The sequence below is a fragment of the Thalassophryne amazonica genome, chromosome 5, assembly GCF_902500255.1.
Source record: "Thalassophryne amazonica chromosome 5, fThaAma1.1, whole genome shotgun sequence".
Lineage (NCBI taxonomy): Eukaryota > Metazoa > Chordata > Actinopteri > Batrachoidiformes > Batrachoididae > Thalassophryne > Thalassophryne amazonica.
The window spans coordinates 34249715-34264640 of record NC_047107.1 but is presented as its reverse complement, the minus strand read 5'-3'; the positions used below and the strand labels follow the sequence as shown (position 1 = coordinate 34264640).

The 14926-nt window shown below is 41.4% G+C and overlaps 1 protein-coding gene across 1 annotated transcript in view; it reads right to left on the bottom strand.

The window, feature by feature from the left end:
• Positions 1–14926, bottom strand: part of bmp1a (bone morphogenetic protein 1a) — a 146776-nt gene that overhangs the window by 55745 nt on the left and 76105 nt on the right. The window contains 2 exon segments of the mRNA XM_034169965.1: positions 9651–9756; positions 10204–10382. Coding sequence (XP_034025856.1) covers positions 9651–9756; positions 10204–10382 — 285 coding nt within the window.

Genomic DNA, 14926 nt, shown 5'->3' with positions numbered 1-14926 from the left:
AAGCCGCACCAACTCGTCGGTTGCGGATATCAGCGGATGACAGGGGATATGCGGCGCGTTGGTTGTGTATATCCTGCGTATGTCTTCACTATGTGTTCAGGCAGTGATGCGGATCTCATCCGCAGCAGGATTTTTGAGCCGCTCAAAAATCCTGGCTGCGGACATGCGTGCCTCTGCGGATGATCACGGACGTGTTCAGATGGCGGCCGACTCATACAGGAATGTTACATGGTTATTGCAGTTGTTTGGCGGATGTGGGTCATGTGGACATGTTCGAGCTTGGCTGAGTTTTGATTCCAACTGTGACCACAAGTGAGTGTTTCTAAAACCTTGTGTGTGGAATATCTTCACAAAGACAATGTGCATCAAGCTGAAACATGGTACACAAGGTTACTGCACTGAGCTCAAAAAAAGTCAAGATGCACGTTTTGATTCTAACTTTGCTTTGCTTTTTTGGGCACCATGATATAAAATTTCAAATATATGGACATCTCATGTGCTGGAGACTTTGCAGCATGGCTGTTGCTGTATGTGCAGCAGTGTGAGGGGAGGTTCATTTGAATGTGAGGCCAAAATATGGCCATCGGGTATTGCGAAGACCTTGCGTCCGTCTGTCTGTGCTCAGCATAAGTCCAGTCCTATTACTGCCAAGGTCTTCAAATTCACAGGGAACATTCTTGGGACACAGACCTTAGACAAGTTCACAGATGACTAACCTTGACCTATTTTAAGAGGTCAAAAGGTCACATTCTGTTTCTTATTTTTATGCTCATACGGCCGAGGGTATTTTAGCATTGCCTTATATTTTGTCTGCAGCTGATCGCTAATTAGACATGGAAAGTTCATATTTTGACCATGATTACCTCATGTGGAGAAGATTTTCCACCATCATTGTGGCTATGATGTTTCCATAAATTTGCATACTCAGCCAAACTTAGTATTCCATGCACCTATCATGACTTGTGTGCAAGTAATCTGAGTGGATAAGTGAATGAGTGAATGAGTGACTGACTGACGACATCCACATTATTTCTGAAGCTCCAAAACTAAGAATATTAACATCTTGTTATATGCCATGTCACATTTTAGTATGTAAGAGATTATGTAATTTTGATAAATATAAATATTGGGTAAAACGTTCAAATATTGATTGAATGATTTTAAAAGTGGGCAGCACAGTGGATTAGTGGTTAGCACTGTTGCCTCACAGCAAGAAAGTCATGGGTTTGATTTCCACCTGTGGTCGTTCTGTGTGGAGTTTGCGTGTTCTCCCTGTGTTTGCGTGGGTTCTCTCCGGGTGCTCCGGCTTCCTCCCACATCCAAAGACATGCAGGTTAGGTGGACTGGAAACTAAATTTTCCATAGGTGTGAATGTGTCTGTTTGTCTATATGTAGCTCTGTGACAATCTGGCGTCCTGTCCAGGGTGTACCTAGCCTCATGTCCTATGACTGCTGGGATAGGCTCCAACCCCCTGTGACCCTTATATGGAGTAAGTGGTTGAAGATAAGTGAGGGAGTGATTTTAAAAGCACCTATTATGTCGCTGGTTATGAAAGTACAAGTAAACAAACAAATAAGGCTGCACTGAGTGTTTAAACTCTGTTCATGTGAGTGGCTGTTGCTGTTATAAATCCTATTCACACCAGTCATTTGTGCTGCTAAATCCAAAGCGTGATTAAAAACAAAAAACAACAGAGAAAACTTTGTGATTCTTAATGTGATTTGTGTGATGTTTGTCATACAGCAGCAGCTGTCTGTTAAGCTGGTGTCGCAGACCGAATGGTCCCCCCCTAAAAATTGGTCTCACCCTGCCTTCACTGCGCATGCGCCATTTCTGTGTGTCAGCGGTGGTTCACTGATCATCACCTCGTTTCTGCTTCAAACTGCACTCCAGTCATCATGTATCTCAGTGACAGATATCTGAAGCTTTTGTACAACAATCATTTCCACATAAATTTAGCATTATGTCATCATAAAAGATGGAGGAAGCGATCAGAGTGCCGCAGCAGGATAAGCTACTGCTGCGTTCACTGTGCCTCTGTTATTTCAAAGAGTCAGTAGCGACTCACCGATTATCGCCTCGTCTCTGCTTAAATCTGACTTTACAATGATTTAAGAGGTTTTACTTTTGTCATCTGATGGTTAATAATCACATTATTCACTTTGATCGCTTTGGATGAAGAGACTCTGTCTCAAGCGAGCTGCTGTGGTCCCAAATGACACATGCACAGTGACGGCAGGGCGGACCAATTTTTAGGGGGGGACTGTTTGGTCTGCGACGCCAGTCCAGTGTTGGAGCCAGGAAACTTACAGTGGGGTGGCCAGGACGGAACCAATCATCATAATGCGGTAGTATAAATGCCTGAAGGTCAGATAATACTAATAACTAACTTTGTTAAACTACTGTAGTGCAGAGTTGCTCTGTGTTGTAAGTCGAGACTGTCAGTATTTAGGACTGTGGCAGTTTTTGTATATTTATTTTTTTGTCTTCACGACGATGTTACAACTGTTCTGAGAGGAGATGTTCTGTCAGCTTGTGGTGATCAGCAACACCTTGAGCTCATTCTCTCAATGAATCATCAGGAATACAGAGACACATATGCACAAGTAAGTTGCCCATACGGTCAAGAGACACAGCTGTACATTGATTTCTGGCTGTCAGTCCAGTTTATTTTTGTCAAAAGTTAATTTCTCAAATGAGACCTTGCTGCACATTTGAGCAGCTTCTGTCACCATCTAGTGGGCTATGTGAGGATTTCGGGGCCTCTGCTACATTTCCTACTTGAAATCCAAAATTCAATAAAAAATGCATTTATAATTGTCAGAAATGCGTGATTTTTTGCACATAGAGCTTTGACCTCCCAGTATTAATGTATAAAAATTTAGATTGTGAGAGACTGTTCTTCAGTTTTAAGATATGAACATTTGACGGAAGGACGTATAGAAGGATGGAATTTCTCCTGATAAGAGTATCTCACTGGGCTGTGACAGATGGTAAATGTACTGCATTTATATAGTGCTTTTCCATCTACAACAGACACTCAAAGCGCTTTACAATAATGCCTCACATTCACCCAAATGTGAGGGTGCTGCCATATAAGGTGCTCACTACACACTGGGAGCAACTAGGGGATTAAGGACCTTGCCCAAGGGCCCTTAGTGATTTTCTGGTCAGGCTGGGATTTGAACCAATGAGCCTCTGGTCTCAAGCCCAGTGCTTAACCACTAGACCATCACCTCCCCTACAGAGTGCAAACGGCATTTGCAAGGGAATTTGGGAATTTTTGCACAGGGGTTTTCATTCTTTTCATGTGAGTCACAGGGTGTTGCTCTCGTGTTGGTTGAATTTTGAACTGTTCAAAAAAATTTGTGTGACACATTGTCTTTCTAAATAGAGTCCTCACGGATGTCTCAAACCCTTCTGAATTTAATTTCTGTGAGTCCCCATGTGTGCAACATTTGAGACAACTTGTGATGGGTTGATGACGCACTTTTCCTTTTATATGATTGGTGAGGTACCACACTTCTGGAAGCGGTGGAACAAGTCCAACAGCCTGCCCGGCTAAAACTCCGCATGCAGGCAGGGTCAGTGGGCTGCAGGAGACATGTGTGGCGGTGGTGGATGAGGATGACATGGGCAATCTGGATATATTCTTTTTGTTTTATTTTTTTGGAGAACGAAAAAAATAGAAGTTTAATGCTTGTTTTGTATTCTCTTCTGCAATTTCATATGCTGTTTTGTTTATTTTACGTGCATGTATCATATTGCCGAATAAATCAAATAAAATATCAAAAGACACCCCCCCCGAAGTGCCACTGAACATCACGGCACATAATGTCATGGAGAAGTAACCACTCCTTTGCTTTGAGTAGTGCATCGAGAAGATCCCAGAGCAGCGGAGGAATTCCTGGGAGGAGAGGAGAGTGGATCTAGTGGGGAAAATAACGATGAGATGCGGCTGCCTTTGGCCCAAGCAGAGGGTCACCCCTTTGAGTCTGGTCTGCTTGAGGTTTCTTCCTCAGAGGGAGTTTTTCCTTACCACTGTTGCTCTGGGGTTGGTAAGGTTAGACCTTACCTGTGTGAAGCGCCTTGAGGCAACTCTGTTGTGATTTGGCGCTATATAAATGAAAATAAATTGAAATTGAAAAATTGAAAACTGCCTTTCCCGTAGGATCACTCTGCTGGACATCGTTCTACAAGTCGGTGACTGCGCCGCCACCAGATGAAACATCCACTCTTTTCTTAACCTTTTTTCTTCTCCTCCATGGAGCCATGCTAGGCATTTTTTAATTATTATTTATTAATAAGCCCCTTCGGCTGTTCCCTCATTTTTATTTTGCCATTTGGGGTCACCATAGCACATATGAGGTGGATTAGCATGTTGATTTGGTACAGGTTTTATGCCGGATGCCCTTCTGTAACCTTTTGAACCTGCATTCCACACTGAAAACAAGCACACTTCACCGCTTGGCCACCACCCCTGCCTCCTTTATTAATATTTTATTTTATTATTAGTCACAGGGCTCTTACCTTCCAATGGCAGCAGTCTGGGGTATTTCCAGAGCCTCTTCTCACATAATAACAGCATAATAGCAGTATAATAGCAGCCCACAGTCTTCTTGAGCACTTTCTTTGCAAACTCGTCATTTCAGCTGCACGAGTGCTGCTCAACATCCGTGAGAGTGCCGCATGGCATTAGCACACAAATCAGTGAAATCTTTGGTCATTCAAGCATCACTTGCGCAATACAGTATGTATGCAGACTACTTCAGAAATTTAGCCCTATTTTCACTGCCAGTCCATGCAACATTCAACCCACATTCGGGTGACATGCACTAAAGTGCCACAAGTACCAATTCAGTAAAACTGTCACTAACTCACATGTTTTGTCACAAATTTGTGAAAAACAGTCACAGCACAGTGACACACAGACCCAAACAGTACTTAATGTTTTGAAAAATTTAAAAGGAACCTGAGTTTTTATTCAAATTCTGTTTAAATATAATCAAAATATACATGAACACAATAATTATTTGTTCAAAATAAATGTCTCCACTCAAAAAGCTATTACAAAGACTAAAAGGTGGCATGATCTGTACTTAATTATGCCTATACCTACAGTGCTTTGCAATGGAATGTTCCTATTCACATCAGGAGTACCACATCTGGAACAGACAGTTCAACATGAGTATCACTGTGATTGTCTGAAATTGCACAGTAATCAGATCCTGATTTTGTAGCTCTGGCTATACCTCACTGCTGTTCAGCAAGGAAAAGTTCATATTCACATCATGGACACATCACATGGAGCACGTGTTTTTTTTTGTACTTTTTTACTGAACAGCACATGTGTTCAGGATGATCTCGCAGCAGTTACGCCATTACTTTTCCCAGTTAAATACCTTGACTCAAGCATTTACATCAAATGAACATAATATTAATGTGCATCCATAATAAAGAAGATGATAAGATGTTCCATTCTGGACATCAGCCTACCTCAACAACTGGGACCATATGCACCCCTCAAGACTCTTGCTGCTAATGACAAATCTAAGCCATATTTTTCCAATTACATGCTTGTCTTGACTCATCACAAGCTGTGCTGTGAGATGTGCATAATTAAAATCACAACCTGGGAGAAGTTGTTGATGGTGTCCATTAGTGATGGGGAAGAAAGTTGGAAATGGAACTGATGGAAGGCCTTACAGAACCATGACTTCTGAGTTTTTCTAGAGGGTATTCAGACAGTATATGTGGCTCCTGTGTGCTTTACGAGAATAGTAATTTTTCTGTTGTGATAGCGTAAATGTTCAAGTCGTCACCTCGGTCACTATGCACAAATTTCAGTGGGAGTCCACTAAATGAGCACATGCAGACAATTATTATGGGGTGATATAAATCATGGAGTGCAGAATGCATTTATAACACATGGGAGTCATGAAGGTGCCAAAGAGCTTTACAACAGGCACCTACAAAATAAATCTCCAAACCCCTGCACCAGCCCGGAGTGCCCATCACGGCACTAATCATCCAAGTCTCTTCAAAGAGGATTCTGGAAAATAATGAGGGAGTTAATGGTATGAAAGAACATAGTTTACGAGAAGCTTCACAGAGAGGTGTGCAAAAACTCTGCAGTGAAGACGCAGGGTTACTACCGCTGTGCTTGCACAGCCTCGGTATCCGTGCTGATTTACTGGTGCTGCTGCAGATTCTAAAGCAGCAGGAACCAAAGAGACGAGCCTTAATTCAAACAGGCTGTGGGAAGGAGCTGGCACATCCCAGACAAACACTTTCACTATGGCTTCAAAAAGAGTCCGGCTAAAAGACTTGGCTTGCACTTTAAAGGCGAGAAGAAAAAAAAAAAGTCACCATAAATATAAATCAAATGGTTTTCAGCAAGCTAGATTTTGTCATTTAAGTTGATCCTAGCTTTTGTTTATATCATGGTACAGTGCCGATGCTTCAAAAGATGCACTGTGAGTGCAAATAATGCTCATGGTTTCAATTTTCAAAACAGGCAAAACCTGAAGCAACAATGCTCTGTATGAAATGGATACAACCATCTTGAGCTCCAAACAAAAACCAAATGGAATCAGATCCATCAGATTTTTTAAACATATTTCAGGCATTATTTCTGTCCTTAAGTAATTCCAGTGCATTGCTGGCAATTTAATCCTTTTCAAATATTACAAAAATCACATTCGTGTCCACCTACAGTATTTGCAAATACAACATATAATGTGAGCTTCTTCCAAAAAGAAGCTAGGAGAGCATGCTGAGTGTACATTCCTTCACCATGCTGTATCGCTGCTTGAAATTTGCCCTGAAATTAATATTACTGAATATTGGAACATAACATTATTGAATACTGGTATCATCTTTTTTGCAGGTTCACATGCAATCATTCTCCACTTTTTTTAGTTCAATGCTTTGCTCAAGGACACTGAAATTCTGCAACAGTCAGGTTTCAGATCCACCGACCCTTCAGTTAATGGCAAATCTGCTCTAGTAACTAAGTTGCAGTCACCTCCCAATTTCTCCATTTCTTACAAAACAGTAGCTTCATTCAATATACACCTTTTTTAAACACACTAATATCCAGTCAGAAGAAGTAGCAGTAAAAGAAGAAGAAAATCCTATGTACACCCTGAGGTCCATTGCTACCAGTGCTTATCCTACGAATCCATAGCATGAAGGGGATAAGAGTCAAGACTGGTACCCATTTACAGCTGGGTGGAATAGAACAACATAGATGAAGTGTGTTGTCCAAGATCACAGACAGGCGGTGTGACTGGGAATCAAACCCAGGTCTACATGTTGAGATCACAACTGAGCTACCTGCACTCCAAGATATAGCCACTTCTGGGTACACCTTCCTAAGACAAGGTGGTGGAAATTAGAGTGACATATCTCTTGCCCGATAATATCGGCCAATATGAGCCTTTCATCAACACGTCAGTACTGTATCTGTGTTATTTCTGGTGACATTAAAACTTTTATTTTACAGAATTAACAATCCAGAAAAACATGGAAATGGAAATGGTGTCATTATATGACTTCTCCAGCAGAGAGCAATCCAAGAGTGTTGTTTAAGATGATTGGGACCCCCATCACCCCTTGGTCACATTACTTACGAAAGAAAAAACACTCTAGCGGAGGAGGCAGGAATCAGCCAGTGAATAGAGCAGGGAGAGTTAGAAAATAAACAACGTAGCTACTCTCCAGGAGCTGGGTTGGTGACTCTTACATTAGAAGACAGCTATACTATGGCCATAAATGGATGGACAAATGGTCAGCAACAATATACAGGCAAATTCTGGCAAAACAAGCCAAATTTATACAGAGGCCCAAAGTGTGCTGAGAAAATATCCCAGACAAAATTACATCACCACAATCCTGGACTGTAGGCCAAGGATCCATGCTTCCATTTTGTTAACACTAAATTGTGACTCTACCATCTGAATGATGCAACAGAACATGAGAGTGATCAGGCTTGGCAATGTTTCTCAAATATTTCCTTTGTCCAACTGTGGTGAGCCTGTTCCCATTGTAGCCTCAGTGTCCTGTTCTTAGCGTGGCACCTGGTTTGGTTTTCTACTGCTGTGGTTGACCTGCTTCAAAGTACAATGGGCTGTGTGTTCAGAGATGCTTTGGCATTCCTCAGTTATGACTAGTGGGTATTTTAGCGGTTGTTGCCTTTCTATCCGCTCAAACAAGTCTGGCCATTCTTCTCTATTCTTTGACTTCAACAAGGTATTTTCTCCTAGAAAACCCCTACTCAAAGGATGTTTGTTATTTTTCAGACCATTCTAAGCAGACCCTAGGTGGTGGTGCATGAAAATCCCAGTAGATCAGCACATTCTGAAATCAACCAACCCACGTGGCACCAACAACCATGCCATGTTCAAAGTCATTTACATCACCTTACCATTGTGATACTCAATATGAACTTCAGCAGATCCTCTTGAGCAAGTCAACATACCTAAATACACCATGTTTCTGCCACGTGGTTGGCTGATTAGATGCTAGCACCTTGATAATCATCAGTAAAGATAAATGTGAGTCCCCCACACTCACTACTGAGTTTGATAAATGTCCTAGTTAGAGTAACACATGTGCTGGGCCATGGCATATATATATATAGTAATGGGTTGGTGAAACAGTTGCATTTTCATTCATTTTTATGAGTTAGATCGTGTATCTGTAAAGTTATGTTTATTACAGATGTCATCATAGTTTAATTTCAGGTTCAGATGCCACGCGTGCAATGACACCATTTTGAATAGGTTGTGCAATGTTCATGACTAGATGACGAGTTCACGCAAGTGGCACAAAATTTATGCTGCCAGAAATTTTGAACATTTCCAAATTTTCTTTGCACACTGGCACGGAACTGCACACAGTTCATGCACAGTTTATGACAAATTTACTCATTGGCATGCAAAATTGCGTGCCAATGTGGGGATGAAATTCATGCAAGTGTCAAGGTGCCTTTAATCAGGTACACCTTTTACTCCAAGGTGAGCAGGAGGGGGTCATCGGGTGCCAGCCCAAGGCAGAAGTTGAACTGGCAACCTTCTGCACAGAAGGCCATTGCTCTAACTGCCGATGTACATCACTATATGATGGAAAATTGCTTGTAAAAAAGGGAGGTGTAATGTCTGAATTAAGAAAATAACATTATTTATTATATTTGTTTCATCTGCTTTAAAAAATTTACCCCAATTTAAATAAAACTAGGAAAAGCTTTACAGAAAATTAAGATGCTAGTCACTAGACCAAAAAAAAGTAAAAAGCCTTTGTAGCCACCAATTCTTTCTCCAAGAAACCTAATTCTGTTTGCCACTAAAGTCACACAGAGGTTACGATGTAAGATTGCTTATACAAATAGTTACTGGATTGTTTGTTTGTGTATATTTTTCGTAAAGCTTTTTGGAACTGAGCTGCATTACTCAGCAGATGCCAAGAGGCACAGATGTGATGCATTACAGGTCTATACAGCCTTAAAACACTACAAGCAAGAATGGAAAACAAAATGACGGGTTAAAAAGGTCTCAGCAGCAGCGTAGGAAAACTGCACCGCCCAATTTGACCCGAGCAAACCTTTCACATTTGGGGCAAATGGAGTGGAATTTGGCAAGGTTCCTACCTAGAGAATGTATTCCTGGCATAGTGCATGATGCTGTCAAAGTCATAGATTTCTCCCAAAGAGTCCACCTCCCCTGGCTCCATCTTCAAAAAGTTATACTCCTGTCCTGTGAAAGGGAAAAACAGGGAAATCCCCAAAAGAAACATGAGGCTGAGTCATACTGTGCATCCTTATTATGCCAAAGGTGCATACAGTCCACCCCCATCTGAAAAATACATCACACAACAAGGTCACAGATTCTGAAAAAAAATTAAGTCTGTTTCAAGCAAGTTAATAAAACTAAGTGAAACTTTTACTACTTTGCAGGCACTTTTACAGCTTGTTCCAAATACCAAAGTTTCCAGACTGAACACAGTCATAAGTTCAAAAAATGTAATGTTCGTTTATGGTTCGCCATAACACTTTAGTTTTTAAGAATCTGCAGGCTGAAGACGAGTCTAACCCTAACCCTGTTATGGGTTTTTTTTTGTTGTTAAACCGGCTTTGTTAGCACAAACTTTATCGTTTTGTTTCATGCTGTGTTTAATTGCTGAAGGATGTCTGCTCCTCCCACCTGGCTGAATGTTATCCCTGATAATGCTGACGTGATCGTCTCGATCCGGCCGCGTGTGTTCGTGCCAGAAGCCGATCACATGACCCAGCTCGTGCACCACAATGCCAAACTTGTCACAGTTTTTCCCAATGGATATGGCCTGGGGCCCCCCTCCTCGGCGCCCCACGTAGGAACAGCACCTATGAATCAGCAGCCAGACACAAACACAGTCAGCGTTAACAAGGCCGGCATACAGGGGTCTGCTAGTCTTTACGTTTTAGTCAATGAAGAAACAAAACATCACTAACAAGCAAGTGGAAACTACAGATGTAAGACAAACAATCATGGGCCCCGGGGGAGAAGAATGCAGCTGCACGGAGCATGTGTGCCATGCCAACAAGGTCCTGTAGTTCATCAAGCACCGTATGTTACCGACTTGGTCCTGAAATCATGATCTCATCCCCCACTGGTGTGCATGCGGGTGACCAGTCATCCATGCATACAGCGTTGACATTCATCCACCCAAAAGACGATGCAAATGCTAACGTAACCGGCGGAAGCTGCCATGAAAGGTTCAGAGTAGAATTCTGCAGGACCAGTGTGCGCATTTCAGCCCCGCGGGCCAGACGGCCGCTCTCTAATTACTGCAGACCCAGCCAGGCTCTCCTGAGACACGCCTTGAACTTTGCACAGGACAGATGGAAGCCTGCTGAATATGCAGCAGAGTTGAACATTCCCACCGCCAACCGCTGCCGCCTGCGTGCATAATGTCATCCCTGTTACTCCAGAGACTGGTTACGAGGCTAAAAATGGCCATCGGGTTGGCTGGAAAGTTCCGCTTCACAAGCTGCATCCGCTTTTTGTTAAGTTGTTTGAGTTAAATGATATATATCAGTCAGAGAGGTATTACACTGTGTTTAATGACATAATAGTTCCAACTTGTGGTTTAAATTTGTGTAAGGTTAAAACATGTGAAATGGAAACATTTTCTGTACCTTAAAGAAATCTTTCTGCTAAACACCTCTAGTTCCAGCCAATGTGTTTTTATTATTTCCTTCAATTAAAAAAGTGGCACTGGCGTGTGCTCACAGCAATTGTTTCAAGTAGAAAAATAACATTTTGCCACTCAATGTTTAAAAAAAGCCTGTACTTCCAGAGAGGGTGTCAACAGTCGCTTAGCAACAACAAAGGTAGAGAACAATCCAGAAAAGAAAAACTGTTCACCAAGCAGAGGTTATCTGGATGAAAATGCCTTAGTGATGGCAAAGGTCAGAGAAGGATGGCCAGAATGGTGCAAGCTGGTAGAAAGGCGCCACGTAAGGTGCACAGAGGAGCATCTCTGGAAGCACAGACAGACTACAGCAGCCGAAGACCACACCGGGTCCCATTCTTGTCAGTGGACACGGGGTCACCAAAATTGGACAGTGGAAAATTTGAAAAGTGTTACTTGGTCTGATGAGTCTCAGTTTTTATTGCAACATTAAGATGTTCAGGTCAGAATTTGGTGTCAATAACATGAAAGCATGGATCATGCTACTTTGTACCAACAGTTCAGACAGGAGCTGGTGGTGTAACAGTGTGGCAACAAACTTATACTCTCATGTCAATAAGGACCAAAATCTCTGAGCAATGTTTCTAAAACATTATTGAATCTTTGCCAACCTCCAAAAAAATGAAGGCAGATAAAACAGTATTGAAGGCAAAAAGATCAACCCCAGAACAAGCAAGGTGTACCTGACAAAATGACCACTTACTGTACTTTCACTTCCTAAAGCCCCGGTCACACGGCACTAACGAAGGACACTGAAGCCAAAACGAAACAAGAAATCTGGACTTACATTGACTTTCGGAGACATCGTTTAACCATCATCCAGCTTCGTTTCTGTAGCTGGCACTTTGTCAGAATTTTCAAACTATTGAAAAATGTGAATGAATCCCGACAACAACTTCAATTCGTCCGTATTCTTTCAACTCATCCATATTCCGTTTTGCCTTTTGTCTTGACGGTTCCTCATCGCTTGCGTAGTTCCCGTACCATCAGCGTTCCATTTGATTGTTATCCAACTTCATCCAACCTCCCAAGTCCGACATCTTGCACGCAACGTTGAAAATATCTGAACATGACTCGTCCATGTGTGGGATGAAAAGCAACGTTTTCATACAGAAACAATAGTGGCAAGAATGTTTGATCAACTACTTTAACTATTTACGCACGTTGTAGCCATCTCTGGCTGCAATGTGCATGTGGATGCACACGCTGCTGAACTGAAGACAGCAGCGTGTGTTTTTTTTTGTGGTTTTTTTTTACATGCATCTATGGCAAAGCACAAGTTTATCCGATTTTTAAGTGTCACCATGAAGGTTTGGCGAGGAAGCGATGCCCAGATAATGATCCTCAACAGGACAGCTGTGGTGTGGGCACAGGACTTTGACACAGTTAGCACTGTTAGCTGTTAGCGATATCTATGCTTACCGGTTTATTGACTGTGACTGGACAAATGAAAGAATCAAGAAACATAAAGGCGATGATGCCAATGTTTAATGAACATCGTGGAACTTGTGAAACTGTGAAATATCGAAGTATACGAAGTGCTATGAAGCAGGAAGCAGCGTCGAACAGCACAGCGATATTCTCCTTGACTGTGTGCCGCTTAAGGAGAAGTAAAATCAGTGGGATACGGTTGTGTTGCAAGCTATGTATTTATTAGTTGCTACTTATTTTGTCCAGTCTGTTTTTCACTTATTTTCAATGCCTGCTGTGCCAGTTAGGGCTCAACTGTAAATCTCTTCAAAATAAGGTAAATAATAATAATAATAATAATAATAATAATAATAATAATACGCCCCCTATGGTAGCCCATATGTAACTATGTGTGGTATGGAGAACTAAAAGTTGTGAACTTCAATAGTTATTCAGACTCAGTATTTAACATTTAGCTAAAATTTTAGTGAATTAAAAATTGTGGAAACCACACAAATGCAAACAAGGTACCACACATGGTATTTGTGATACACCATACGTTCTACCCATCAAAACAATCCCAAAGGACGTGCTGAGTGGACTAAATTTGGAAATTATAATTATTATTTTTACTTTGATCTGTTACATATCCAAATAAAGCCAACCAAATATTTGATAACGTAATGTCTATATTACAGTAAACTACCCTATACATCTGATGACTATAGTGTCATAGCACGAAGTACAGTGTACCGGTTACCATTGTATATAAACTCAAAAAATGGACAGGCCTCAGTCTGTATACCCTGTGTGTTTTACTTTTCTATCCGTATGAGATACTTGTTAATATCTACATACATGCAGGGGGAACATTTGCTTGTTGCTGATGTCTCGCTTTCCCAACCATCTGACATTTGTAATAGACAGGAATTGTCAACTGACAACCATGATCTTCAATCGTATAGGCTTATATTCTTTCTTAACAGGCTCCTGTTCATGTTTTTTAGTTAGAACTACTTTGTAGCATGGCTACAAGTTCTTTCTTCTACTTCCCACCTATTCTGGAGCCCCGTTTTTTGCTAAATTCTTTCAAAACATTGACTTTCCAGCACTCCAAATCCTCAATATTCACATTGCTCTTGGCCATTGTCCTGTGTTTTGGGTAGTGAACTCTGACCCAGCCTAGCATGCACCATGCCTGCTGAGATGCTGAATTGGCTTATTCTGGAATTATGTGTGAATAAAAAATTGGAGCAAATGATGCAGCACACCAGAGACTGTATATGGTCCCGTCCCACCCTGCTGAGTCATTAAATATGTCAATTTAATAATCGGTGCCGTGACACAGAAATGCAGAGGTGCAGACATGAACATGATTACACAATTTCACAGACTAAATCCATACTTTGTGTAAACAGCAATGCAAAATTTCTTCACAAGATTCAAGTTTTGGAAAAACAAAGGCAAACACTACTAATATTAATGTCACCTCTTAATTATAAAATGAGCCATTACTTGTCCTAAACAATTGTGTTCTAAATGAGGTGGCACCTTTTTTATTTTTTCAAAACACAGTTACCTTCTTTATCATAGCAAGCAACTAAAAGCAGGTTTATTAGCTGTCATGTATAACATGAGTTAGAACCCAGACACAGGACATGCACACCGGTTTCTTGCAGGTGAAAATATCTATGTAGAGTGGAGCAGTGCGGGATAACAGGCACACAGAACAAATTCGGGTTAACTGCATGCAAGTAGTGATGAAACCCAACTGTGGCATAAAAACCGGCAATGAACTGACAACGACAAAGTGGAAACCAGAGCATGTGATGTAGAAAAAGGAGGCCGATGTGTGATTACTGAATAACATCATGAGTGTGAACAGAAATAGAGAGAGAGAGAAGTGAGAAAAAAAAGAGTGAAAGACACACCCAGTCACAAAAATAGTCAGAATAATGAAGAAATTCCTTGCAAATGCTGTTCACAAGCTGTCGCAGCCCAGCAAGATATACTACCCCAAAGAAAGTTATTACCTCTACCAATGAAGTCGCCCCTGTTTGTTTGTTTGTTTGTTTGTTTGTTTGTTTCAGTGCCAGCCCTAACTAATTTGGTGCCCTACACAAGATGTTTAATGATTTTTTTTGCGCTTGGTGTGATTTTTTTTTTTTCACAGCCAGATCACATAAAACATTTAAGCCAGGCGAGTGAACTGTCCAAAAAATGCCCTCGGACCCCAGAGGGTTAACAAAATTCTGCTTGCTGCCTGCACTGTAATATGGTGTT